This window comes from Arabidopsis thaliana (genome assembly GCF_000001735.4).
Source record: "Arabidopsis thaliana chromosome 1 sequence".
Lineage (NCBI taxonomy): Eukaryota > Viridiplantae > Streptophyta > Magnoliopsida > Brassicales > Brassicaceae > Arabidopsis > Arabidopsis thaliana.
The window spans coordinates 28,555,004-28,582,086 of NC_003070.9; the positions used below are offsets into that span (position 1 = coordinate 28,555,004).

Genomic DNA, 27,083 nt, shown 5'->3' on the forward strand with positions numbered 1-27,083 from the left:
ATGCTAAATTGCTAATATAACCTAAACCTCTTTTTTAACATGCAACATAAACCTCTTGTTTAACAGGAAAGGTTTACGAAAAAGGATTAATACATTAGAACATCTAAAATTCTTAAATAAATAAAGACTCTTCAAGTTTGGCAAGTCTAGCCTCTCACTGAGCCTAGTTAAGCAAGCATGGACAACTACAATAAGCTAGAAAATAAAAGAAACGGCGAGGCGTCCAATCTTAAAAGAGAGAAACGACCTACAACAAAACGACTTGCCGTTTTAACTAAATCACCTAAAAAGCCTTGCCGTTTGTCATGTCACCATCCCTAAGTCTCAACGTTTCTCTGTACTCATTCAACTCCCTCTGATACCTTTCCTTATCCTTCAATCCAATGTCTTGATAAACCTACAAGCAATAACCAAAACTCGGTTCAGTTATCGATTTACTACAAATCTAATTTCATCACTAAATCGGTAACGGTTTAAAAGATAATTTGTTACCATTCGTTCTTCGGTAGAGAGATTGCTCCACGATTCTCCGATAAGTTTCGTAAACTCTCTCTCCTTGTTGGGATAAAGTGATTTGAGCTTGCAATGTTTCTCAGCAAAGAAGAAATTGTAACCGCTCCGGTTCGGTTTCGGGTAATTCGGATCTTCTCTGCGTCTGCTTCTTCGTCTTTTACCTAAACGACGCCGTCTCCTCCCAGTTTCAACATAAGGTACAACGGCATTGTTTAGAACAGCGGTTGGAGATGATGATGGGCCGGGCTGGGCCGAATGATAAAGAACGCCGTTAAGAATCTCTGAGCCCAACTTAACTTTTACCAGATAACCACAATCGAATTTGCCTTCTATTGTACCTATGGCTGTGAAACTCGACGAACCTGTGCCATGTATTAAATATCACATGTATAATCATAAGCAAACCTAGATACATTATCTTATAAAAAATTTCTATGTGAACCAAATCTTATAGCTACTGGTCTGGTCCACGTCATCGGTTTATTATCCAACAAAATCCAAATAGATTTGCATCAAACATAATGACAGTGGGACCATTATGATTCTACACTATATTTGAAAAGTATTGCGATAAACACTAAGGTTTTTATGATAAGTACATAAAGCTAACTAGACAATTATCATACGAAATTAAACTGTGCCCCTAAATATAAGTTTCACATATACATAATCATTAACTAAGACCTTAATCATTTTTTGTCATAAAATGATGATATAAAGCATAGAACAAAGACAAGTATATACTAGATATTGATAATACGTACGAACCTTGAGAAGGAGGATGAGTATTATGATATCTTATACTCGGAGGAGTATATTCGACGAGCGCCATTTCTTTGCTCGTTGAGGGATTTGCATGAAATGTAGCTGCAAAAATTGATTATCTTATATGTAACATAAATAATCGTCGCTAAATAACTTATAGTTCCAAGACATAAACAAAATTACAATAACCATATAGATAGAAATGATGACAATAATTCGGGTATATACAATCGTTGAACTCCCACGTTTGTAGTAAGAATGTGTCCCACGATTGAACCCATGACTTCACATAATTGAAAAGTTATTCTTATTATTTTATTATAGATTCAAGCCTTTCAGACTATCGTTAATGAGTAACAACGAATTGAACTTTCTAGTCCTAGGGCATTAAAGACAATATGGGAACCATCTTATGATTCATTGATTAGCATTTATCAAACGGTTGAATTAAAGATTCTCAACAGAAACAAATCTATGATAATTGAAGAATATAATGAAATGTATACTATATATATTTAAAAGTAATCAATTGAAGAAGGTTTGAGAAAAAAAAACAAACCTATGGGATGAAGAAGAGGACCACGAGCAGTGAAGAGATGAACTTGTTCGTAATGGAAGAGAAGATTGAGATAATGTTTCCTTAAGACAAACGAAGCACTTGTTGTTGTCGCAGAGAATCTAAACACTCCTCCAACTTCCCTCCATTTTTTCTCTACGACTACCTATCAATTCAACATGCATTTTCAAAACAACACAACATATAAGAAACGATAATAAATTACCATAAAGTAAAAAAATATCTGTATTGAAAAAGAAAACAAAAAGTGTTGACCTTTTCGTAACCTCCCCTCCTCGTGACTTCCACATACAAAACATGCAAATCTAGTTCTTTTCCTCCAATCACAGGAATCCTTGTTTATATCACACAAAAATAATAAAATAAGATAGATGAAATGACGAAAACTAAATTTATTAAGTAAGAAGAAGAGAAAGAATAATGGTTACATGAACTTAGTGGACATAATTGAGTGAAACCGCCTGAGAGTATCCCAGAAGACAGAAGAATCCTTGACGACAACTTCATGTAAAGCCAATGGTTCTGGATACTCTTTAATCTTCGCCGGCGAAGTCGCCATCATTTCTACCGTCGCTTGAGACGGTGTCGATTCGTTGTCCGATGACATCGCTATAGAGAGACTTTTAGTAGAGACAGATATCTTTTTTTTGTTGGGGAGTTTTTTTTTTTTTGTCTGGTCTCTCTTTTTTGGGTTTTGGTTTAAGGAAAGAAGAGAAAGATAACGATTCAAGATAAGATTTGTGATTAAATCAGAGAGATATAGAGATAGAAAATTAAATTATTTATTTTTGCTACGGATTTAAAAGTAACGGACGTGAGGATTTGTCATTTTCTTTCTTTTTGTGAGTTTTAATACATACCACATAGATATAAGGAAATTTAAAATTTTAAACTTTATAATTGTGTATATATTTGCTTTCAAATTATTGTTTTTATTTTCGAGGCGTTTTGAGTGATGTTGCTTTGTAATTTTTCTGATACTACTAATACTGTATTAATTACTTTTTCACTGTATTAATTAAAAAGTAATTATTGCACCCCACCTACTTTAGTTTTTATGCTTACGAGCAGTCGAAATATGGTCACATCTATTTCTTTCCAACATAATCAATCATTATTTTATTTTTGAAATTTCTTAAGTCTAATTTATATGAAAACATCGATAATATCTAAAAATCGGACTGTCTTGCTTTTTTTCTTTACCGGTTTAGCATATTAGATTCTTTCACTTTTATTTTAGTGTTATATATATAGTGAGTATTCAAAAAATAAGAGCGAAAGTGAAGAATTTGTAACACGATCTATGCACTTTATACACTAATGATACTTGACAATTTTTAGGTGAGGAATTTAAAACTCGTACGATCTTTATATATCAAAGTTTTTGGGCATTGAAAAACCTCTGAAAATTAAAAATATGTCACTGTTGAGTATTGACATGCATTGGTAAGCGAAAGTTAAAGTAGTACTTATTAGTGCAGACGGAGATAGGAGTCACACCCTAAAACTCATTGGGTCAATCGAAGTCTGACATTTTATTTACCCTAAATAACAATTAAAATAGTAAAAATGACAAGAAAATTAAATAGAAAAAGTTATGGGCCTTATGCTTCGGAGAGGTTGACGTGCGATTAGGGATTTTATATATGGTTCTGCTCATATGTAACGTCACGTCCCTCTGCCTGTAGATTCGGTTCCACGTTTCTTCCTTATAATCATTTTTTACCGATTCTTATTCGATAAACATTTGTTCAAATAAGATTCTTCTCTCTTCCATAAATAAAGAAAATCTTTTATATGACGACGACGTTGGAGGATAACAAATCAATTCATTAGTGTCACCTTACAACACAAAAATATACTAATTTGATTAAAAAGTTACAAAAATGGTGGGATTAACCAACAATAACAAAAACAATGTCAAAATCTTCAAACTAAGCTTCCATCATTTTGCTTAGAGACTATGACTTGCTCTTTCATCAATTTTCTTATGAACAAGAACTTGGTCTGTGTTTTGTCCACAGCTGCCAAAGTTTAGGTCTGGATAGTTTCTATAGTTCAAGGAATGTAACCAAAGAGCCATATTTCCGTATTTTCGCTCTGTAGCGCCGATATGAGAATAGATATGCTTCAATTTGAATGCTTCAGCTTCTTCTTTGTATGCTTCCATGGACACTTCTTCATGACTGTCTTCAAAGTTTCTGTTATAAGACGTGAAGAAGCATTCGTCCAGATAAAGTCCAACTTCTGGCGCCATTGGTACAGTTATATTCACATCCCTGGTTACATAATTTCCGAACTGAGTATCAAAACAAACAAAACTATAGACATTGCAAAGCTTCAAAACCAAAGAAAAAGGAGAAGCTTACTTGCTGAAAGCACTTTGGATAAGTGATTCAGAAGCACAATTCCGCATGATTGCAACAGCAAGACCCATCATCTTCCGAATCTGATGAAGCATAAAGCTTTTGCCTAAGACTTCACACTTGATAAAGTCAATCCCATCAAGATTAATCACAGTATTAGCAGTGAAGGAGATGATTTGACGATTCGCAGTCGGATCATCTGCTTTTGTTCTTGTAGTGAAGTTATGGAAATTATATGATCCAACATAACAACTTAGTATTCTACTGAACCTTTCCTTTTCCTTTTCACCATAACAAAACTTGCTCTTTACCTTAGTCTCTGATGAATTTGTATTCAATTTACAACTGTCTTCTTGTATCCTACCTACTTCAACATCTACTGAGCATAAGCCAGCTAAATTAGAACTCAAAGCTTCAATCTTGATGTCACTTCTTAATGCACTAGAGTTGTTCGACGAAATGTCTGACTGAAAATCCAATGATTTAGTCCCAAAGTTGGTACCTTTCCATTTACCCACAAGACCTGGAGGAATCTTACGACCTCTCTCTGAGCACTCAAAGCACTTAACATATTCCTCTCCCGGACCCAAACTAGCCATTACTGTTTCTCTATCACGATGCGAGATTGGATCAAGAGCAAACACTGGAAGCAGATACACATACCTTCTTCGATCGCAAAACTTCTTGGAGCTAAACGACGGCGTTACATGCTTGTAACCGAAGATTCTAATCTGATTAGGGAGATTTGAATTGAGACGATTCACGAATCCAAGTGGATCAACGATAAAGCGACCTGAAACTACTTGTCCAACAGCACTAACTCCTTTATCTGTCCGTGCAGATCGTGCGAAATCGTATAGTTTTGGCTTGCCTCTAATGGACTCCGGTACAGCTCCGGCATGAAACAAAGCTTCTTCGAGCTCGCCTTCAATGGTTTTCGCGCCGGGATTCTTTTGCATTCCTTGGTATCCTACACCACAAAACGCGAAGATTATAGCAACTTTTTGAGGCTCCGTGACACCTCCGTCGCAGGACAAGTCTATTTCCTCATCGGTGGTAGTTGTCAACATATTGAGCTACTTCTGATCTGATTCTCAATCAGGAACCTCGAACCGGGGGAAATCTCTCGGTTTTCAAACTCCTGAGCCTCCATTATAGTAACAAGAGTTCATCGAACTCTCTATTTTCCAGCTTTCCTCTGCAACAACGTTAATGGCTACCGCACAAAAGTCGAAACCCTTGAAGACGACTGAGGTATGCTTCTCTACGACGGCGTTTTTGATATCAGACCGCTCTTTAACTGGGCCTATAATTTTGTTTTATATATGGGCTTATTAGTCTCAAGCCCAAATGTTTCTCTTATAATTCAAGTCAAATTTGAAAAAGTCAACTATATCCATTGAGCACACATCTTTGGAAATACAGTCTGTTCTAGTGGGCAAAAGAAAGAGAGAAAATTATAGCCGTTCTAATTGTATCAAAGTATGAAACTTTCAAATCTCCTTGAGGTATAGGCGTTGTTGTCTTGCTGATGGTACACGCGTCGTATGAAAAAGCGTACACAAATCTTATTTCAATTGAAGTTATCGACTTTATTCTAACAGTCAACGCGTGTCTAGATTTTTCTTCAGGTGGACGAAGAAGAAAAAAAAAAACTACTTTGGCAAATTATGAATCTTCGTTTCTCGATTGAGTTTTAAAACCCTAAAAATTCAAAAGAGAGAAAAAAAGACATAGCTTTTAATCTCTGAGATTCTCTGCTCAAGTTGTTTACAGCTTTCTACTTTTTGAAGAAGGTATTGTATTCTATAATTGGCTCATCTCTTGATGAATACCGTAGAATCGAATCGACACTTTGTGTTTGTGGGTATAGTCCAATTTGCTCTTTTAATTCTTCTTCTTCATTGTAACATTTATAAAAGGTTTGTTTTTTGTGTGGCCGAAAGTTGTTTGACATTTGATTCTGATTCGTTTGGGATCAGAAACTGTTTAATCACTTCACGTTCTCTCTTCGGCTCTATATATATATATGTAGGATTGTTTCTTTAAGGGACTTGTGTGATTTAGCTTCTTCGTTTCCTTGGTATTTGATCTTCTTTTATGTGTGTGATCTTGTTAAACAGAATTTTGGTTAGCCTATAATCAATCTCAAATTGGAAACAGAATTTTGTTTTTGTTTCATTTATCTGTCATGAAACAAATGTTGCTCTTCACTGATTTTTTTATCTTAGTGGAAATGTTTGGAATTTAGGATCTTTTGATTTATTAGTTTGCTGCTTCAGAACACATACTGGTTTGTGTCTCAATACGCTTATTACTTATTGTTTTGGATCTCTCTGAAATGGTATCATTCTGTATGCAGGTAATCGTTCTGTTTTTTCGTTGATTACTGTTTGAGGTTTTCATTGAATCTTGTCTCGACATGGGCTACTATAACAATGTAAGTGCCTTCTGTTTTCTTTTTTCCCCTAGAACTTTTTTTTGGATATTTTTGTCATCTTTCTTTGTTCTAAAGCATGATACTATTGCAGGTCTTTGATGAATGCAACGACCAAACTGATATCGGTAATAACAAAGCCTTTAATATAGGATTAAGCCTTGTTCATGATTCTTTTGTTTCTTAGTTTCAAAGCTGAACTATTAACTCCATTGCTTATCTATATCAGGTCGGGTTATACGCGATGGAAGGGAAGTCATTCTCCAAGTAAGCTCATCTGTCTTTTTATAGTGTAACACTTATAGTTTATAGTTGTTCAATTGTGGTTTGATCCTTGTCTTTTTTATCAGGCATATAATTGGGAATCTCATAAATATGATTGGTGGAGAAACTTGGATGGTAAAGTTCCTGACATCGCGAAATCCGGCTTTACTTCTGCATGGTTGCCACCACCATCTCAGTCTCTTGCACCGGAAGGTTAGAGGAAACTGATTCCTAGACATAATGAGCCTTTGTACAGTTTGAGTTTTGAAAACGAATAACCATTACTAACTGCAGAAACGTTGTTACTATATCATTTCAGGTTATCTTCCACAGGACCTTTATTCACTAAACTCAGCATATGGCTCTGAGCATCTATTGAAATCCTTACTGCGCAAGATGAAACAATACAAAGTTAGAGCTATGGCTGATATAGTCATCAATCATCGTGTTGGGACAACTAGAGGACATGGTGGAATGTATAACCGTTATGATGGAATTTCATTACCGTGGGATGAACACGCCGTGACTTCTTGTACCGGAGGACTGGTGAGTGATGATGATTAAATTACATCTTTTGACATATCATTACGTTCTTAGAGACTCTAAAGGAAAAGTTTTCTACTATAACAGGGTAACCGAAGCACAGGGGATAATTTCAATGGAGTTCCAAATGTTGATCACACTCAGCATTTTGTTAGGAAAGATATAATTGGATGGCTTCGTTGGTTACGCAACACCGTCGGGTTTCAAGATTTCCGTTTTGACTTTGCTAGGGGGTAAGTTTTAGGCTTTTCGCTTAGGTGACTTGTTTATTTGCTTGTGGAGTCCTCAATCTGTAACATTTGAATGTAACCGATGCAGTTATTCAGCAAACTATGTGAAGGAATACATTGGCGCAGCGAAACCATTATTCTCGGTTGGAGAATGTTGGGATTCTTGCAATTACAATGGCCATGGTCTAGACTATAATCAAGGTTTCCTTGCGTTTCTTCATCTTATAGCGTATGACATGTATGACTAGTGAGTCTAGTTCCATGATTCTAGTGTTATGTAACTATGACACTTGTTTTTTCTACAGATAGCCATAGACAGCGTATAATCAGTTGGATCGATGCGACGGGACAGATCTCTGCTGCATTTGACTTCACAACTAAAGGAATTCTGCAGGTAAGTAGATTCTTCAAGACCTCTAAAATTCATTGAGTTTTGCTTACATAATCCCACCATTGTATTGAAACACAAATGCTTCTTGTTACAACAGGAAGCCGTAAAGGGTCAGTATTGGCGTTTATGTGATGCCCAAGGGAAGCCACCGGGTGTAATGGGATGGTGGCCTTCAAGAGCTGTCACATTCCTTGATAACCATGACACTGGCTCTACTCAGGTTACTTAACAATTACTTCTGTAATCATTTTCTTTTAGCCTTCATATGTTTGCTTACCTTTTTTGTTGCTCTCATAGGCTCATTGGCCGTTCCCTTCACACCACGTTATGGAGGTAAAGTAGCTCTCTAAACAAAAGTCTGTCCATTTACTTGCATTTTAAGTCTCTCCCTAATCGAAGAAGATCGGTTTTGTGTTTTTGTAGGGCTATGCATATATACTTACTCATCCCGGCATTCCCTGTGTGTTCTACGATCACTTTTACGATTGGGGAAGCTCAATACATGATCAGATTGTCAAACTGGTATTCTGTTCAATCTCTGCTTATCATTGGACCATCATCCATGGTCCAAAATTTTCGATCTCTTCTAAGACCTGTCCTCTGTGTTTTTTCTTTGTTATTATTCATTGACAGATTGACATTAGGAGGCGACAAGATATCCACAGTAGGTCAACTGTCCGTGTTTTAAAAGCAGAATCTAACTTATATGCAGCCATTGTTGGTGAGAAAATATGTATGAAGCTTGGAGACGGCTCTTGGTGCCCTTCTGGTAGAGACTGGACTCTAGCAACAAGTGGCCATCGCTATGCCGTCTGGCACAAGTAATTCTTTTGTGTCTATCTAGCTTTGAGTCCAAAGAAAAATATATGTAATTCATTTTCTGTACCGGGTTTTACTATAATGTCATGCCCTTACGTCTTCATGACGTAAGATTTTATAAGTTATATTTATGAATGTAAAATTTGCATCTTTCGTGTGAATGTTTTGTTAACATATCATAAAAAAAAAGTGGATGACTAGTGAGAAAGAGTAATGGAGACTATAGGAAAAAAGGGTTTTGTGCTTTTCCATGAGAAGTAAGTTGACTTGTGCTGTGTTTCAAAAGTTAAGTATTCAGGTTACAAGATAAAACCATATAGGATTTTAAAATGGTTTGTACAAAGCAGATGATAATGGACTTGCTAGGGTTTGTTGGTCTATGAAACTCAAGTTAAGCTATTATTCCTTGGTCAAAAGACTCAAAAACCATATATTCGTCCTAAAGGATACATGAGGAAATTAAAAAATACGTGAGGTATTATTGGTGGCCACTAGAGTAGGACTAGACGAGCAGAGAGATCTTTATAAAGTAGATGATGTGTTTTGTGTATATTATATGGTCATAAGACTACATGATTCTTGTTTTGAAAACTCAACAACAAAAGCCCAATACCCTTTTTTTACTAACACAGTCTTTTAATGCTGTTTTAATCCTTATATAAATTTTGTTGGGAACTGCATAAAGAAACAAAATCGAATCAATCATGAACACCTTCTGGCTTCACGTGAACATGCTGTGCTAAAAAGATCTTCTGTTCATAGAAGGTCTCCTAGATCTTTCCACTTTTAAAATTATACTATTGTAGTCTTCTGAATTTTTTAATGGTCATGGCGCTACAAGATGCATTGCTAATTGGATATCGGAAACTGGTACATATTCAGTTTTCACAACTTCTTGTTGTAGCTTTCAAAACAAACCCACGGAGAATATAAGTGCAGACCGTACGTAATAGACTATATAGAACATAAATGTCCAAAACTCCAAATATAAAGAAAATTAATAATGATCTCATAAGAAATTAATACAGTTATTAATCAGGAGAAAATGGAGGTGATGATGAGCTTGAGGGAGAGAGAATGTCCCGCATGCAATATTGCATAAGATTAAAAAAAAAAAAAAAAAAAAGGAAAAAGCGAATGGAAAAAACTTGAACAAAACTGTGATTAGGATTTTCTGGGGTTAACTCTGTCTCCGCTGACTCTTTTTTCACAATTTACCAGTGTTGAGATTTTAAGCCACACTATAATAATTACAGATCTTACTAATTTAACGTCCCATTCTTGTTTCAAAATTCCAAATCCAAAAAAAGAAGAAGATGGAACGTAGCACATTGTTACTTTCTTTTTTTTGTCAACAGTATCACATTGCGTTTTTGTTTTGTCTTGACTTAGCCTATATATTCCAAAAAACAAATCTTGCAAAAATTTCTACAGTTATATAGTCAAGATAAATTTGTCTTCTTTATTGTTTTCTAAAAATACCGTATTTTTTTGTATTTCAATATTTTTGTACAATTTTTTTATATAAAAAAAAAAATATTACTTCAATTTACTATTCTAATGCAAGTAAAGTCCGATATTTGTAGGGCGTTTGAGTCGTCTTCATTGATGCGTTCGGTTCGTCTATAATGGTACATTTTCCATAACAAATATAACCGCATTGACAAATATAGAGTTCTGGTTAAAAATATATTGTAGTATATATATCACGAAGAACATATAACTAAAACAAAAGTTATAGGGGGAGGAATGATTATTTCTGAAAATTACTGATACGACACTAACAAAGCAAAGATGTGTTGTGTTATGTGTGTATATATATATCGACGGTTGCTCCTCTTTCTGTATAAAGTCGCTACTCGCAATTATAGTTTACCAACTATCCCTGCATTTCTTTTTTTACTTTTGGTGCCTTTTTTTGAAACCTCTGCATAGTTTAATTAGAGAAAATACATTTGAAAGTACATCATTTTGTTAAATACATATGAAAATGGTTTTTACGCCATGTTATATATAACGGAATTCGATACAAGTTTAGGCAATCATGCGGGTGGGGTAAAAAGCATTTGTCCATGCATCGAGCTCTGCGTTAAACGAATGATCTAAACATGCTCCTCCACTATTTTTCTAAATTCAAATCCATGTCATCACCAAACAAATTAAAAGCGATAGATATAGTTATATATATACAATTTATAAGTGATTCTCGTTTGAATTTTTTTAGATATTATGTTATTCATTTTTTTTTTTTTTTTTTTGAACACATGTTATTCATTATAATGAAATAATTAACCTTCAGAAAGATAAAAAAGAAAGAAAAATATTTTAACTAAAAAGAAATGAAAATGTCCGGAAGATAGAATGCACATCAAAAAGCCTTTCTAAAAGCGAACCAAATTAAAAGTGTTGACATTTTTACAGTCGAGTACTCATTTTCATGCCTCAAATCTGAAATCGTAATAATATGGCATGAATAACATTTTTTCAATAATTCTGTGTATCATGTATGGACGGCATTGCAAAATACCGCCATAGTTTGGCATTACGTCAATAAAGAAAATCCGATATCTACTCATATGTTTGTGTATATATACATCTTCTCTTATAACCTTTTTAAAACATACCAAGACATGTGTATAAATCGATAGCATGGTGATGTTCTGGAAAGTAAAATTTAAGCCATTTCTTAAATGACTCAATCATACCACTGACATTTTCACTATGCGACAAACCCATCGTTTTATTATTATTCTCATAGTCAATAACAATAAATTAAATTTAGACTTTACCAAAAAAAAAGGATTTAGACTAAAAATCAAGTTAGATAAATCGCGTGTTCTTTATTTTTTGCCAGTAAATATCCAATTGAACAAAAAAAAAACAGTATGTGCACACACAAAACAAAAGAACCAAAAAACAGTAAATACGAAACCGGTTGTTCTAGCACATCTTCTTCAATAAAAGTGTGTTATAAGCTAGACTCCATTTGTTTTCATTTTCTGGCATAATATATGTTTGAAAGCAATGTTGTACAAAAAATATATCATTGACCTTAATAAATCAGACAAAATTAAATCTGGATACTTATCATTTTACCTTTAGAAAGCTAACAAAATTAAGGCTAATTTTTCTTTGAAGTGTAAGAATTTAATGGATAGAAAGTTAGATGGGGGTGGTAGATTTTGAGGCAATAAATTGTGGGGAGAATTATGAGTTGTTCCAATTAATGCAAGCAAGGCATGCATTTGTTTTCTCATCCACTACTAATAATAAGTCCATTTTTTTGTTGGAGTTTGTTCCGTTTTATAAGAAAACGTAAATACGTGCACAAAAAAAAAAAAAAAACGTAAATACTACCACTGAATCAAATCACAAAAAAAAAGGTAAGAGTATGTCAAAACAAATTGTCACAAAGAATAAATGAGACTTTGCAGGTTGTGGGAGTGATGAGTGCGACCTATCAGTCGACAGAAGGGAAATATGATTCTATTATATATTATAAAATGAGGTTATTTCATTTGTATTTTCTCGTCATTTAAAGTAAGAAAACATAAAAAGCTGGGATTGACCTTATTCTTGAATGTGTATCATGGTTAAATACTAAGTCAAAAGCTTAACATTTTCTTCATTATAAAATTTGTGTTATTTACATGAGCCTTGGATTCTGCAATCCACTCCATGGTGGAGTTTAAATGGACCCATCAATTGGAAGTTGCCTCACACGAACTGAAGTCAGAAATTGTTAATTTACATGATTCTCATATACATTTAAAACAAATATACCTCTTTACGTATTGTTATCATGTTATGAGTGATTTAGACTTTAGCAAATGTTAATTCTGAATAATAATTTTCTATCAGTAACACAGTTTCAAAAAGTCATAACTTTTACATTTTATTATAATATTTGCCTATGTTTAGTGGAAATGTACAAAATGTCTATCTTATAAAATTCTCTATTTGATTCTATTGTTATATTCTACATATAAATTCATGATATGTGACATTTTAATTTTGTTGTTCAAATCTATATTTTATCCTGCTGAACAAATTGTAATAGCGTTATAACTAAACCCTATAATCAATTAAAAAATGGTACCGTTTAAGTTGTGGCCCGGAAAAATTTTTGAGAAAAAAGGAAAAACGAACGGTAGGTCGTAGAAGTAAAAGAGAACCCCGTTGAATTTCCTTTTGACATTTGCTAAAACAAATAAAATCCCTAGAAATTTTATTGGGGGTTTCGCTTATATCATTAGGGACTTTGGAAAAGAAGAAAATTATCGAGAGAGAAGAAAGATTGCGTTGCCCTTTTAATTCCTGTTATTTACTTGTTTTCCCGAGAAAAAACTCTTTCAGTTTCTATTTTTCATTGTTTCTTCCACGTTTTTCCAATCTTCTTTCTTCACTGTTTTGCTGTTCATAGTTGTTAGATCTTATGTCTTTTCAAATCCGAATCTTAAACTTTGATCTCTCCTCTCATCTGATTAAACCCATCCAGCAAAATCCCACCTCTCGAGAGACGATTGTTGTTCGATCTTCTCGGTAGCTTTGTGACAACAGAATCTAGGGTTTCGTTTTTTGTTTTGTTTTTGTTTAATTCTTTTATTAAAGTCTTGGTTCATAAATATTCCTGCTAGAAACAACAACTGTACATCACCATCATTAAGAGAAACCCATCTGCCTCTTTCTCAATCTCATAAATATTCTCACCGTTCGCTTCTCTCATCTAAATGTTCTCTCTGTAGCTTCTCTCTCTCTCTCTATCTTTTTCCATCTTAAAGAAAACCCTTTTTGCTCCTTAAGGTGTACCTCTCGATGTTACATTCGACAGAAAGGAAATGAGTGATTTGTTTTTGGATCTTTAACCTTTTTGATCATGCGGGTTTGACAAAAGAGTCTCTTACAGAGATCTTTGGCATTCTGTCCACCTCCTCTCTCTATATTTATGTGTAATAAGTGTACGTATCTACGGTGTGTTTCGTAAGAGGAGGTGGGCATACTGCCAATAGAGATCTGTTAGGGTTTCTTTGTAAAACCCCTCATGATTTGATATATAAAGATAGTGATCAATATCATTCGGTGAATACTACTAAGATCTAAGTTTGAAGAAAACTAGGTATTATCTCGAAACTTTAACCTTTTTTGTTATCTGTGACTGTGAGCGTTACTTGTTCTTGATTAAGTAAAATTCATTTGAATTTTGCTGTCTCCTTTGATCTATCTGTCAAACTTTGATCTTGATCAAGACTAATCCGATTGATACATTCATTGTAGGAACTCATCATCTTTTTAAATTGCAACGGCGTTGACAAATGTGAGATTTCAGAGTAGTGGTGGCGTTTGAGACGTTTACATCATCTAGGAAAGGTAAATTATTTCATAAAGAAAGAGGACCCATTACTCCCTACAAGGTACAGGTAGATTGAAGTCATAGGAGAATATGGTAATGAAAAGGAGAATTTACTCTTCCTTTTTATGTTTGTGAAGCCCACACAGTGTTATTATGATGTCTTGCTTTTTTTTTTTTTTAATTTGAATCTATATACTATATAGGAAGAGTGAGTTTTTGTTTGTTTATATAGGAGTATATTTGTTTCTTTATTATCTGATGAGTTGTGTTCAATCCTATAAATGGTTCGAGAAATATCGAGTTCAATCTTAAAATGGAGTATTTTTCTTAGGCATTATTATGACGTTTTCTTTTGTTATAGTCGGAATGTATACATTTTCTGTATAGTCACACTCACATGTTTCTATAGATGTATTTGATGTAAGTGATCTAAGCTCAGTATTTTCAATTGAGGTATATATATGCTGAGTTATTGTTGTCCTTGCGCTTATTTTGATATTATAGGTACTTTGTTTTTTTCTCTTACATTTATAGTTACGTTATAGTCTTATAGACTATTCCCACATTTTTGTGTTTATTTATATCGGTTGTTGACTAATTAGGTTTTAGATGGTACCAAAATGATTTGCAATTCTATGTGGAAATATGAAAGCAAAACAAGTTTACAATACGACTTTTGCCAAGCTCTTAGCATTGTTACGATTATTGGATTCTAACGTTTTTTTCTTCTTTAGGTAAAATGAGGATTTTAATGTTGAGAAAGTAAGCTTCGGATTTATCATGTAATCGTGATGATATGACATTCGATGACTTGGTAGATATGTATAATCCTCGACGTCTCTGTTGTGCATCTAGCATGGTTTATAGGGGCTCATTAAACAGGGTGTAGATTTATACATTTACCATAAGTTTGAAAAATTACAACTCCACGTCAAAGAGAAAATAAAGAAAATAATAAGAATTCAACAAAAACTTTCCCTAGTAACCTCATCATTGGAAGTGTGTCAGTAGCATTTAAATTATCCTTTCAAGGCAAATCTCCAAACTTTTCTACGCGATTTAACTATGCGCGTGACTCCCAAATTTCCTTTCTCGTTTATTATGTAGGTCAAAGTTGCTTTTATCTTGTAATTTTTTTCTTATGTTCGGTCAATTCACTAAAACTCCAGTAATTATTTATCTGTAGTGTAGCGTATGATTATTATTCTGCAAACTCTGCGTAATAGAGACTTTTTAAAAAACAAATGCAGTAGTCCAAACCTACTTTCTAGAAAGAAAAAGAAAAAATGTTCTTTAGTTTCCCTCCTAAACGGTGAAAAGTCTCTTTGTCGCAATTTGTTTACACATATCCTGATAAAACGAGTTTATTGGGCTTTATGTTGGGCTCGTTTATTCAGCAGGTCTGAACCTCAAAACTATATTATAAAGTTTAAGCCCAAAAGGCTTTAAATATGGTATCAACAACATATGCTTATGCTATGCATCATTTTCGCAAACTATGGTGTTGTATGAATTAGTGGGTTGTTCAAGATGTTTTTTCTTAAGCGAAAACCTATTTATACAGTTTGCAATGGATATAAGCTTTTGCAAAGTCTACAAAAGTCACATCTCACCACAAAAAAAAAAGGTCTACAAAATCACATGTATCTTTGGAAAAGTATCCATGCTTAGATATTTCATATTTCTGATCCAATTATCCAAACAAACATGTCAACAGATAAAATTAAAAAAAAAGCTAATCTTTTCAAAATATACAAGTCAAACTGTCAGAATATAACAATTTAGACTAGTTGATAAAAATATATTTTTGAATAAGAACATTTTAGATTAAATTTTGGTACCATAAAATGTTTGATAGAACGACGAAACCATTTTGACATATTAACGGCAATCTCGGGGAAGAAGAAGAAGCGGTAGAGAGAAAACCGATGCTCACAGCGTTTGCAAGTCACGCGCGTTCTCACGTTTTCGCGTTTGTTACCGTCCCAACAATCACGCGCCGCCTCCGTATAAATATCTTACGCCAATCACCTCTCTCCTCTTCTCTTCTCCTAAACGAAACCTTCTCCAATCGACCCAATTCTGTTTCTCGTCGTTGTTATTGTTCGAGCTCTGCGATAATGGGTTCTTCTTCGGTGTTTGGCGAGCAATTACAGTATCCTGCGACTCGGCGTGATGATTCCGTCGTCGATGACTATCACGGCGTCAAGATCGGAGATCCGTACCGTTGGTAAGAGTTCGTTTCCAGCTGCAATTTCTCTTATTATGCTTTTAGGTTTCCGGATGAGAACGATATTTCCAAATGAGATTTTGAACACATCGCTCTGAGGAATTAGCAGACATTGGATTTGACTTGGAGATTGACCTTGAGAGAAATTCCTAAATTGTTCGTGATTTCGTGTGATTTGTTCATTTTTGCTATGATTTAGCGTTGAATTTGTCATTCTGGATTGTTGCTAGGTTAGAGGATCCTGATGCTGAAGAAGTGAAGGAGTTTGTGCAGAGCCAAGTGAAATTGACAGATTCTGTACTTGAAAAGTGTGAAACAAAGGAGAAGCTCCGTCAGAATATAACGAAACTTATTGATCATCCTCGTTACGATTCACCATTCAGGCAAGGGGATAAGTACTTTTACTTCCATAACACTGGTCTACAGGCTCAAAGTGTGCTTTATATGCAGGTATTTGTTGAGATAAAGGCGTTTGTATCAGTGCATACTCTGTTCTAGCTTTGTTTTCTCATTGAATTTGATTGCATTCGGGTTCAGGATAATCTGGATGCTGAGCCAGAGGTTTTGCTTGATCCGAACACTCTTAGTGATGATGGAACAGTGGCCTTAAACACCTTTTCTGTCAGCGAGGATGCTAAGTACTTGGCCTATGGTCTTAGTTCAAGTGGTAGCGACTGGGTGACGATTAAGCTGATGAAAATCGAGGATAAGAAAGTGGAGCCTGATACTTTATCATGGGTATGGTCTTAAAGATGGTACTGACTAGTGGGGTTGATCAATAAAGTTCTACCGTCCAGATTTCTGATAGATTTATGTTCCTCTCGTGGAACAGGTTAAGTTTACCGGCATTACATGGACGCACGACAGTAAAGGATTTTTCTATGGTCGCTACCCAGCTCCCAAGTAAGTACAAGATGTGTTGGAAGAAGCCTTTCGATATAGTTCAGAAAGCTAAGTTGATTTACCAATTTTATCTGTTTTTGTTTTGCAGAGAAGGAGAGGATATTGATGCTGGCACTGAGACTAATTCTAACCTTTATCATGAGCTGTATTACCATTTCATTGGGACGGATCAATCTCAAGATATCTTATGCTGGAGAGATAATGAGAATCCCAAATATATGTTCGGAGCTGAAGTCACTGACGATGGGAAGGTAACACACCAAGTTCTTATGTTGGTTCTTTAACTATGGTTACGCTCTTAAACCTCAAATTTATTTTTTCTGCGCATACTTACGGAAAATCATTTTGATCGTTTCCCTTTTTCTAAATGATGGTCATGACTTCAAACTGTGTTACCTAGTTTTGTAGATCTGGAACTTGGATTCTTAGTTTTAGGTCTAATCAATGTTATTTCTTCTTGTAGTATCTGATCATGAGCATTGGAGAGAGTTGTGACCCTGTCAACAAATTATACTACTGCGATATGACTTCATTGTCAGGAGGTCTTGAGAGTTTCAGAGGAAGCAGCAGTTTTCTTCCATTCATTAAGCTTGTTGACACATTTGACGCGCAATATAGTGTTATCTCAAATGATGAGACTCTGTTTACTTTCTTGACGAATAAAGATGCCCCTAAGTACAAATTAGTCCGGGTTGATCTAAAGGAACCAAACAGCTGGACTGATGTTGTTGAAGAACACGAAAAGGATGTCTTAGCATCAGCTTGTGCTGTCAATGGGAATCACCTGGTCGCATGCTACATGAGCGATGTAAAGCATATTCTGCAAATTAGGGACTTGAAATCTGGTTCATTGCTTCACCAATTACCTCTAGATATTGGTTCAGTATCTGATGTTTCTGCTCGGCGCAAGGACAATACCTTTTTCTTTAGCTTTACTAGCTTTCTCACTCCTGGTGTGATTTACAAGTGTGACTTAGCCAATGAATCTCCAGAAGTTAAGGTATTCCGGGAGGTTACTGTACCCGGATTTGACAGGGAAGCATTTCAAGCCATTCAGGTAACACACTCTCTTGTAGCGTCTTCCTGTTTCTTTCATAACTACTTTTTACTTTGCATATGTTAAAGTGGTTTCTGCTCCTCTTTATAGGTCTTCTATCCCAGCAAGGATGGAACAAAGATACCTATGTTTATTGTGGCGAAAAAGGATATTAAGCTTGATGGATCACACCCATGTTTGCTCTATGCATATGGTGGGTTTAACATAAGCATAACACCGTCTTTCAGTGCCAGCCGTATTGTGCTTAGCAAGCATCTCGGTGTTGTTTTCTGCTTTGCAAACATTCGGGGTGGTGGGGAGTATGGTGAGGAATGGCACAAAGCAGGTTCACTTGCCAAAAAGCAGAACTGTTTCGATGACTTTATCTCTGGGGCAGAGTATCTCGTGTCCGCTGGTTATACACAACCGAGCAAGCTGTGTATTGAAGGTGGCAGCAATGGTGGACTCCTTGTCGGTGCTTGCATAAATCAGGCAAGTTTATATAGCCAATAATTCAGGACAAAAACGAATAATATGAAGCTAATAATTTGTAATTTTCGTCTCATTTAGTTGCCACACTTATACATAAATTTTCAATTCTGCTGCACAGAGACCGGACCTTTATGGTTGTGCTTTGGCTCATGTGGGCGTCATGGACATGCTACGGTTTCACAAATTCACTATAGGTGAGTGAGTTCAGTTATCTGCAATTTGTTTTGTTTGATTTTTTGCTTAATGTAATTCTAACTTGAGGTGTTATGTATGTATAGGTCATGCCTGGACATCTGATTATGGTTGCTCTGAGAATGAAGAGGAGTTTCATTGGCTGATAAAGTAAGTATATGAACTTATGATATGATGTTGTATTGATTTGTTTCCCAATGCTGATACAAAGTTACAATCTGGGTGTGAATGTATAAAGGTACTCGCCTCTGCACAATGTGAAGAGGCCATGGGAGCAACAAACCGATCACTTAGTTCAGTATCCATCAACTATGCTACTGACTGCTGATCACGATGACAGAGTTGTGCCACTTCACTCTTTGAAGTTGCTTGCTGTCCGTTTCCAGACTTTATTTCTTTAATGTTTAATTTATTTTCAATCTTACCTTAAATAGCCAGCAGATTGTTAAAACTCGTATGTATACATCTGCAGACGTTGCAGCACGTGCTGTGCACAAGCTTAGACAATAGTCCTCAGATGAACCCCATAATTGGTCGTATTGAAGTCAAGGCTGGCCATGGTGCTGGTCGCCCAACCCAAAAGATGGTAATGATTTTAGAAATTCTCGTTGCTTAAGCGTTACATCATATAACATACATTTTCCCATGGTTAACTGATATTGAGATGTTCAACAGATTGATGAAGCGGCTGATCGGTATTCGTTCATGGCAAAGATGGTGAATGCTTCATGGACGGAGTAAAAAAAATTCCTTTATCTACAGGCACCAAATATCTTTTCTCAATATCTTCTGTCCAAACAAGGACGTTGTATGAGTTAGTGACAATTACATGTAAACACATGTTTCAGTTTTTTCTCAGGCTTTATGTTCCAGTTCATTGACACCCAAAAAGGATTTTCTTCAATGCATTTTGCTTCATCCGGCATGTGCATTTTGCGTCACTCAACATTTATTACAACAGTAACACGATACAACTAACCATTTCAGTAAATTGTGACCGTCATCAAAGAGTGTTTATTGATGGCTCAATGGCTCATTACGCCAAGCAAACATCAAGAGTCTTCTGACATGTTTATTACCTTTGCAATATTATGACAGCCCAATATATCTAAGGACCTAACATTCTAAAGTGACGAAGATAACCCACGAATATCAACATAACCAGCTAACACAGTTTTGTTCCTTTCCTTCACTTTCGTCTGATATATAACCCTGTGAATACATCAAAAGCTAAGTTCAAGTTTTGAATATACCAGTGATATGGATAATCTATGTAATATATCGCCAAAGAACAATACAAGGTAGAGAGAGAGACAGAGTTCTACCTCAAGCCTTCAAGCCACATTTCGGTTATCAGAGTTTCGCCAGGAAAAACAGTCGTGAGGAATCGTCCAGATATGGTTTTGACAGCAGTTGGGTCACCCTTGCAAACACACTTGATGATTGCCTTGATTGCAAACCCGAGTGTGCATAGCCCATGCAATATCGGGCGTGGGAATCTTCAATAAAACAAGTGTCAGTCCAGTGGCAGTGATGTGCAAGTTTTGGAAGAAAAAAAAACAGAGAAACATTACATTGGTTATCCCAACGATTCCATGTAATGCCTTAGTTATACAATGAATAATGAGGGATTTGAAACATTTTAATCTTTTAGACTCAGATAACAAAACTTCTTTGACACAAAAGAGCTTTCACATACCATCAAAAGAATGGTACAAGTTAGCATTGATAACTCAAAATTATGATGGAACTTGAGATTCATAGCAGAAAAAGGTAGCCAAAGCCGTTTATGGTTATATCCTCCGAATTACTGAATTAAAACGTTGCTATGTAACAAGAAAAAAGCAAACTAGGAAAGTATGATCTAGCATGACAATGTCTGAATAAGAAGCTATATAAGTGGTTCACTAACCCGGCAAGTTTTGCAAATTCTGGATCTGAATGCAGAGGATTATAGTCACCAGACAGCCTATAAAGTAATGCCTGCCAGGAGAAATAAACCAGAGGGTTAGATAAAGTAAACAAGTAGGCGTCAAAGGGAACAGAAACAACTTAAATGAATATCAGAAGTACACCAAATCCAAATAAGTTGTTTCAAGAATTAACTTGCCTGCGATGGCTGAGTGCGCTCTTCGCACACTGTCAAAGGTTGTCTTTGTGGGATTTTCACAGCTAAGCCCTGGTTACTTGGATAGTTTTTGTAAGAGAATGGTTGAGATGAATTTGAGAAACCACCAGCACCTCTTAGGAAAACAGTCGTCCTGCAGAGAAAGTCCCAATTTAGTTACCGAGTTTCCAAGCTTTAATGCACAACAGTTCACTATTTACTTATAGAGACGTTTTTTACCTATTCATGCATAACAGTTCCCCTGACCCTTCCTCGTAACTTCTGGTTTCTAATTCAAGGATAGCTGCTTTACCTAAAAGATTGCCATCAGAGAGAACAAAAAAGATCAATTTAAAGTCAACTTTCTAGTTCTCTGTAGTAGTTAGTTTTCTGCTTAAGATTGGAGTATCAAGTACCTTTATCTTGCAAACCAGCGAGGCTTACTTTGTTAATTAACTGTGGCAACACAAACAACATCAATTCAGAAAAATAAAGCAAAGACCAGTTTGGATATTAGAAGAAGAAGCCAATAAGAAAGTTCTTGAAGATATAATTTCCACGTTCATCAAAAACCAATCAGTATGAGAGTACACTTCCTAGTATCAAAACAGTTCCTATACACACGTAATAAAAGCTACTTACGGAAGCCTTGGAAGGTAATGGCCTGTATATTTCAATATACTGCTGCCCATGCAACAAGAGACTAGGATCATATCTGCAGACAAGATACAACAACAACATCATCATCTATTTGGAGCTATCTCATTCAAAACATCAATAAAATATAAGAGAGAACATTTTTGCTTACTTAAAACCTGGCAAATCCAGTCCTTCTGTCAAAGATCCAAGTGTGAATAGTGAAGCAAAAGTTGGTAAGACCTATAATTGAAGGCAAATAACATCGATTACTCAATTTTTAATAACAAAACACATCACAGGTAAATCCAGATCAATCAATTGAGATACCTGGATCAAATCCTGCCCATTTCTGTGATACACAAACTTGAGCTCATCGGAATCCACAGCATCTTGGCCACAAGCGCCGATTCCCAAAGCATAGATTGCTACATCTCTATTTTACACAAGTCAAAATCAATTTCTTCATCGAGTTCTTTCCTTAAAAATTTTCAAATTTCCTAATCTCCTTCGATTTTCTATCATTTTCTTCTTCATTTACACAGAGACACAAGAGTAGGGAGAGAAACACGAAGAGAGAAGATGCAAACCTTTCATTGTAGGTGTAACGCGTCTGTGAATAAAACCAGAACAAAAAACGAGAGTGCGGTTACAGATAAGTTTTGTCTCGATCACGGAAAGATCCGATCAGAAATCAATAAGAATGTGAAAACGAAAACAAACCTCGGGAAGCTTGTGAGCGAGAAGAAGATCAGAATTGAATTCAGAATCGCTAGTCGCCATCTCCGATCAGGATTAGAGCTCAGCTTCCGTGTCCCACCTGGTTTTTCTCCTTTCAGTGTTCAACGTTAGATAAGTCATAACTCATTGCTCTATATGCATTAAACGACATCGCTTTGTAGATTCACTGAAAATTCAAATCCCAATGCCTGCTAATACATAAGATAAGATTCTTTATTTGTCTTATTAAATAACACGTAATCAAACAGATTATAATTTTTGTTAAGTGACTTACACATTTGGTGTGGTATTATGCATTTTTAAAGTTCTGTTTTTGAATTGTTACCTGAATATTCATACCATTTGAAACTGTAACATTATTGATAATAAGCTTTACGATGAAACTGTGGAATTATATTGAATAAATGTTTCGTTCCATAGAAAAAGAAAGAATATAAGAATCAAGAATGAGACCTCGAGCTGAGATCGTTACAAACTGATATACTGATTTTAACATAAACTCTTCTCATTCATTAGCAAAATGAAGAATGTGTATAAAACAAGAAACCCGCCTCAAGAACGCGTCAGCTGGTTTGGCTGACCATCTCTCCGTCATTTCTATATCTAACCACCAGCTCAAAGCGGTCTGGTGCTGCGACCACTGGCTCTCCCGCAGAGAAGAGCGTTCTTGGGGATTGGATATTCATCTCTGAGAGAAGTTGAGGGTGTGTACACACGTAAATACAATTGTTGTCCTAAGTATTGCCTCGCCCAGAACTCGGATCTTAGATTCCACATTCCTACGTTGTCGAGTGCTATCAATATAGCCGTCCATGAGCTTGGGTATACCTGTATATGAATGTTAATCAAACGGTTCACATCTGACAAAACAAAACATGATTAGATTATGGCTTTTAGTATACAGAAGCCGTGGTTTACCTGAACGGTGCAGCGAGCGACTGCATCGCGTAGGTTATACTCGTTCCTACTATCTGGACTCCACTGTCCACCATCCATTCTGTATCACAAGAACCATCTTTAGTCCAACTATTATAGCGATCAAGATCAAGATCTCTCTTTTTGTGAATCAAAGAATGAAACTTACCCAACAACCCAGAAAGAGTAACCATCAAGATGCCAGCTCTGGACAATATCCTCAGAATTTTCGAAAATAATCTCCACAAAGGTTCTGTAATCAACTTGCATAACAGATGTGTCGAGGTATATTCCTCCACCAGTGGGTTGGTACTGTATGCTTCCACTTCTGTAAACACCGTCAATCTTGAAGTAGTCCGCGATTTTCAGAGGAGTGTCTGCGGGTTTGAATGAGACACTGTTCACAGCGTATCGTTGCTTCCCATCAACCTGACCAGCAGAGCTAGCAAGTCTGATCGTTCTTGTAGTGTTTATCATACCGTAGTGGTACGATCCTTGTGGATTTGGCCTTGGTCCGCTCGCTGAAAGGTTAGTCCTACAACACACAAACATAACAAATCAAAACTTTTAAAGCACAACCAACCAAATCCTAAAAGAAGTTTTTTTTTTAATGTGCACAGTTAGTATACCTGATGGCTCGAGCCTGGTTCAAGGACCAGTCGATTTGAATGGTAGGTCCACCAGGAATAGGTCCAGAAACACCACCAGCAGAATTACTGTATCGGAAAATACCCGTGGTAGTAAGGACATTTGAGGTAAACCGAGAAGAGACGACCACGTAATAATCCCGTGGAGTCTGGTCCGCGGTTACAAGGACTGAGTAAGATTGTCCAACATGAACATCTAGTGAAGAGAAAGTAGTCTGAAGAGTGTGTGTTCCTTCGACTTCCACCACTTTCATCTTATGGTCTTGAATGCGGAAGTTGAGAGAGTCTTGTAACCCTACATTGGATATTCTAAACCTGTATGTCTTACCTGAGGAATAAGTCAAAGAAGAACTCACATCATCAGTGTAAACTCTGAGCAATGCCTTAATCAATCAGAACTCAAGAAGAGGAAGGGTTAAAAGAACCTTGTTCAACATTAAGAGTTGCACCACTTGAACGACCATTGATGAGGATGCCGTCTGGTAAAGGAAGCTTCTTACCATTATCAAGCTGTGCTCTCAAATCCTACACAAACGAAATTACAGACAAAATCGAAAATTAGTTGAAGTTGGTTAAGGAGTTTAGTTACTCTGTTTTAAGCCACTCTGTTTTTAAGCTTATGCATCTTCTTTATAAATACTTAATAATGAGTTGAGAGAGCCAGATCACATGGTTCTAATAATTACCGTGTGGTTTGCTTTGTACCAGTCTCCGATAAGGACAGTGGTATCTCCGGCGGGATCAGGGAAAGGGACCGGGATTCTAGGACGACTGAGGATACGAATGCCACCAAATCCACCGGCGGCTTTGTGAAAGCCGAGAGAAGGGAAGTAGTAAAAACTTCCGATCTGATCCTTCATCTGAAGAATGTAAGTGTAGTTCTTCCCCGGCGGGATTGGGCATGTCGTTCCATACACTCCATCAACGAAAGAGTTCCTCCTCTGTTGAATTCCATTCCTGCGTTATTTTCAAAAATATTTATAGTTAACCCCAAAACTATTATGAATTATCCCAAAACTATTATGAAATTGTAAATCATGCCCCTGGAAAAGGGGGCAACCGTGGATACAGCTAATAATTTGGTAGGGTGGACCATTTTCCCACATGTAAATGTTTTAAAATATGCTGTCACTTTTCATAAATTCCCATGCATATAAAAAAAGAAGAAGCAAAAGTCAGAAAACTATATAATAACATGATGTAATTGAATTTAACCGTAATCACCCAACTAATCAATGTCGTGTTGAGAGTTAATTAATTATTACGTCGACCGAATCCGACATAAGGTGTGGCCAAAACCAAATCTTTACGTACCACAGTTTTTTTTTTAAACACGTTTTTGTTTTTACATCACTATTTTTTAAAAAAGGACATGAAAATACTATTCACGAGAAAAAGAAAAATACCTACTACACCTAGCCACTACTATCTATCGACAACGACAGAATTCAATATCAAATATCGAATTAAACTGTATTATGAAATCAGATTTAGATTTAGAATGAAGATTGAAAAAATAGTTACCATGAAAGAAGGAAAGGTTCGTCGAGGCTATTGTAGACGTTGATGATGAGATTGTCATTAGTAACCGAATGAATGTCCGGTCCCGGAAACGCCCCGTTGATCAAAATACCCTAAACCGGAAAATGCAAAGAGATCCATAGTTTTTAATAACCGGATCTATAAACGAAAACCGGGAATAAATTAAACTGATATCGATACCTGTTGGCGAACACCGAGTGGGTATATATCGCCGTAAGTTATGTTCCATTCAAAGAATCTGTACGGATCTTCAGCCGTGACGGCGAAGAGAAGAGAGAGTCCGATGAATAATGCGGCGGCGAATGAGGCACTGCCCGCCATTTTTGTGTATGAAAACCGGTGAAACAAGAAAGGTATATCTGGCGTGGTCTCTCTCTCTCTAACTCTAAGACACAGATTTAAGTGTAGAGTTTATGTAGAGAAGAGTCGGCACGTATTAAAAAGAGTAGAGAGAGAGAGATTTAAGAGAAAACGAATAAGAGAGAAGAAAACAAAGGTCAGTGTCGGTGGCTGGACCCACGAGCGACTCTGTGTTCACTTTGAAATCTGTATTTGTCGTCCCACAATCCACATGGCTAAGCAACTTGGTGCCATTTTTTTTATGAGCCCTAAAAACATTTTAATTAGAAACAAACGATTATTTGGTGTAAGATAAGCTTTGTAAGATATTGGATTACAATCTCAGATATTATTGAGATATTACAAGATATATCATTAAAAAAAATTAGGTAGCATTTAACTACTTTTATTTAAAATGACGAAAATCATATTTTTCATATATTTAAATTTCATAATCAAACATAATATGTATATCATGTTTCCTGTTAATTCTCTAAATTTGCTATTATTAGTTTCTATGAATTTATGAATTTTCCTGAGTATCAACATTTCTCATTTTTAATTTGTATTACTCCATCCTCATTTAGTTATCTATACATATTTTAATATTATTAATATTTAAACATTAATTTTTGTATATTTTTGGCAAAGATTTGAGTTTTATGTGAAAATTAAATATTCAGCATCTATATATGATAAATTCGAAAATCCGTTGTTGTTATATTAAAAAAACCTATTTAGTGAAATAAAATTATTGTTTAGTTTTAAATTTATGATATCAAAGATTTCACACTATCTTCTAAAACAATATCAATTAAAATATATGCAACCTATTTTCACTATATTTTACATTCAATAATTTAGAAAAAAAATTCATATATTTTGTACTAAACTTGATTTGCAAGAATTTTTCATATCTTTACAATTTGAATTTGTAAAAACTTTATTTAATATTCCCACGCTGCACAGCGTAGATCTTTATCTAATTTCGATTATTGTAATTTATAATCCTCGGTTGTAATTGATTAGTGATTACATACTGTCTTGG

At 35.6% G+C, this 27,083-nt stretch overlaps 6 protein-coding genes, 1 long non-coding RNA gene and 1 other non-coding gene across 11 annotated transcripts; 3 read left to right on the plus strand and 5 right to left on the minus strand.

The window, feature by feature from the left end:
* Positions 1-30: 30 nt before the first annotated feature.
* AT1G76110 (HMG (high mobility group) box protein with ARID/BRIGHT DNA-binding domain-containing protein) lies at positions 31-2,612 on the minus strand. Its single transcript, NM_106260.3, has 6 exons — positions 2,284-2,612; positions 2,111-2,189; positions 1,838-2,000; positions 1,282-1,380; positions 493-875; positions 31-397 (listed from the first exon to the last, which is right to left on the minus strand). Exons 1-6 carry the CDS (start codon positions 2,460-2,462, stop codon positions 284-286), a joined length of 1,017 nt encoding a protein of 338 aa, NP_177738.1. The 5' UTR covers positions 2,463-2,612; the 3' UTR covers positions 31-283.
* A 1,014-nt stretch (positions 2,613-3,626) lies between these two features.
* Positions 3,627-5,470, minus strand: AT1G76120 (Pseudouridine synthase family protein). Of its 2 annotated transcripts, NM_106261.3 has the most exons (2): positions 4,225-5,470; positions 3,627-4,134 (listed from the first exon to the last, which is right to left on the minus strand). In NM_106261.3, exons 1-2 carry the CDS (start codon positions 5,289-5,291, stop codon positions 3,810-3,812), a joined length of 1,392 nt encoding a protein of 463 aa, NP_565126.1. In that variant the 5' UTR covers positions 5,292-5,470; the 3' UTR covers positions 3,627-3,809. The 2 variants fall into 2 exon arrangements, with proteins under 2 accessions (NP_565126.1, NP_974152.1); NM_202423.1 differs by having other exon boundaries at positions 3,671-5,433.
* A 155-nt stretch (positions 5,471-5,625) lies between these two features.
* AMY2 (alpha-amylase-like 2) lies at positions 5,626-9,156 on the plus strand. 2 transcript variants are annotated; one of them, NM_001334710.1, is made up of 13 exons: positions 5,626-6,017; positions 6,584-6,661; positions 6,753-6,786; positions 6,888-6,925; positions 7,009-7,135; positions 7,242-7,468; positions 7,553-7,698; positions 7,784-7,896; positions 8,001-8,089; positions 8,184-8,306; positions 8,384-8,419; positions 8,510-8,608; positions 8,720-9,156. In NM_001334710.1, the coding sequence occupies exons 2-13, from the start codon at positions 6,644-6,646 to the stop codon at positions 8,909-8,911; spliced, it is 1,242 nt and encodes a 413-aa protein (NP_001323338.1). In that variant the 5' UTR covers positions 5,626-6,017; positions 6,584-6,643; the 3' UTR covers positions 8,912-9,156. The 2 variants fall into 2 exon arrangements, with proteins under 2 accessions (NP_001323338.1, NP_177740.1); NM_106262.4 differs by lacking the exon at positions 5,626-6,017 and adding an exon at positions 6,278-6,304.
* A 4,208-nt stretch (positions 9,157-13,364) lies between these two features.
* AT1G09607 lies at positions 13,365-13,674 on the minus strand. The gene has a single exon (NR_139659.1). It is a non-coding gene; the product is annotated as an other RNA (long non-coding RNA).
* A 130-nt stretch (positions 13,675-13,804) lies between these two features.
* Positions 13,805-13,925, plus strand: MIR394b. Its single transcript, NR_139957.1, has one exon. It is a non-coding gene; the product is annotated as a microRNA ath-MIR394b precursor (primary transcript).
* A 2,190-nt stretch (positions 13,926-16,115) lies between these two features.
* AT1G76140 (Prolyl oligopeptidase family protein) lies at positions 16,116-20,033 on the plus strand. Of its 2 annotated transcripts, none has more exons than NM_001124134.2 (12): positions 16,116-16,485; positions 16,716-16,935; positions 17,023-17,223; positions 17,318-17,388; positions 17,477-17,639; positions 17,852-18,445; positions 18,536-18,916; positions 19,035-19,110; positions 19,195-19,258; positions 19,347-19,482; positions 19,590-19,694; positions 19,784-20,033. In NM_001124134.2, the coding sequence occupies exons 1-12, from the start codon at positions 16,184-16,186 to the stop codon at positions 19,847-19,849; spliced, it is 2,379 nt and encodes a 792-aa protein (NP_001117606.1). In that variant the 5' UTR covers positions 16,116-16,183; the 3' UTR covers positions 19,850-20,033. The 2 variants fall into 2 exon arrangements, with proteins under 2 accessions (NP_001117606.1, NP_177741.3); NM_106263.4 differs by having other exon boundaries at positions 16,127-16,485; positions 19,581-19,694.
* Positions 19,737-22,697, minus strand: ECH2 (enoyl-CoA hydratase 2). The gene is made up of 11 exons (NM_106264.3): positions 22,575-22,697; positions 22,442-22,464; positions 22,182-22,287; positions 22,024-22,094; positions 21,858-21,930; positions 21,632-21,671; positions 21,456-21,528; positions 21,219-21,369; positions 21,021-21,091; positions 20,434-20,607; positions 19,737-20,320 (listed from the first exon to the last, which is right to left on the minus strand). The coding sequence occupies exons 1-11, from the start codon at positions 22,632-22,634 to the stop codon at positions 20,233-20,235; spliced, it is 930 nt and encodes a 309-aa protein (NP_177742.2). The 5' UTR covers positions 22,635-22,697; the 3' UTR covers positions 19,737-20,232.
* Positions 22,698-22,838: 141 nt separating this feature from the next.
* Positions 22,839-26,312, minus strand: sks5 (SKU5 similar 5). Its single transcript, NM_106265.4, has 8 exons — positions 25,877-26,312; positions 25,679-25,788; positions 24,841-25,111; positions 24,580-24,679; positions 24,137-24,482; positions 23,677-24,042; positions 23,511-23,589; positions 22,839-23,420 (listed from the first exon to the last, which is right to left on the minus strand). The coding sequence occupies exons 1-8, from the start codon at positions 26,015-26,017 to the stop codon at positions 23,208-23,210; spliced, it is 1,626 nt and encodes a 541-aa protein (NP_177743.1). The 5' UTR covers positions 26,018-26,312; the 3' UTR covers positions 22,839-23,207.
* Between the last annotated feature and the right edge of the window lie 771 nt (positions 26,313-27,083).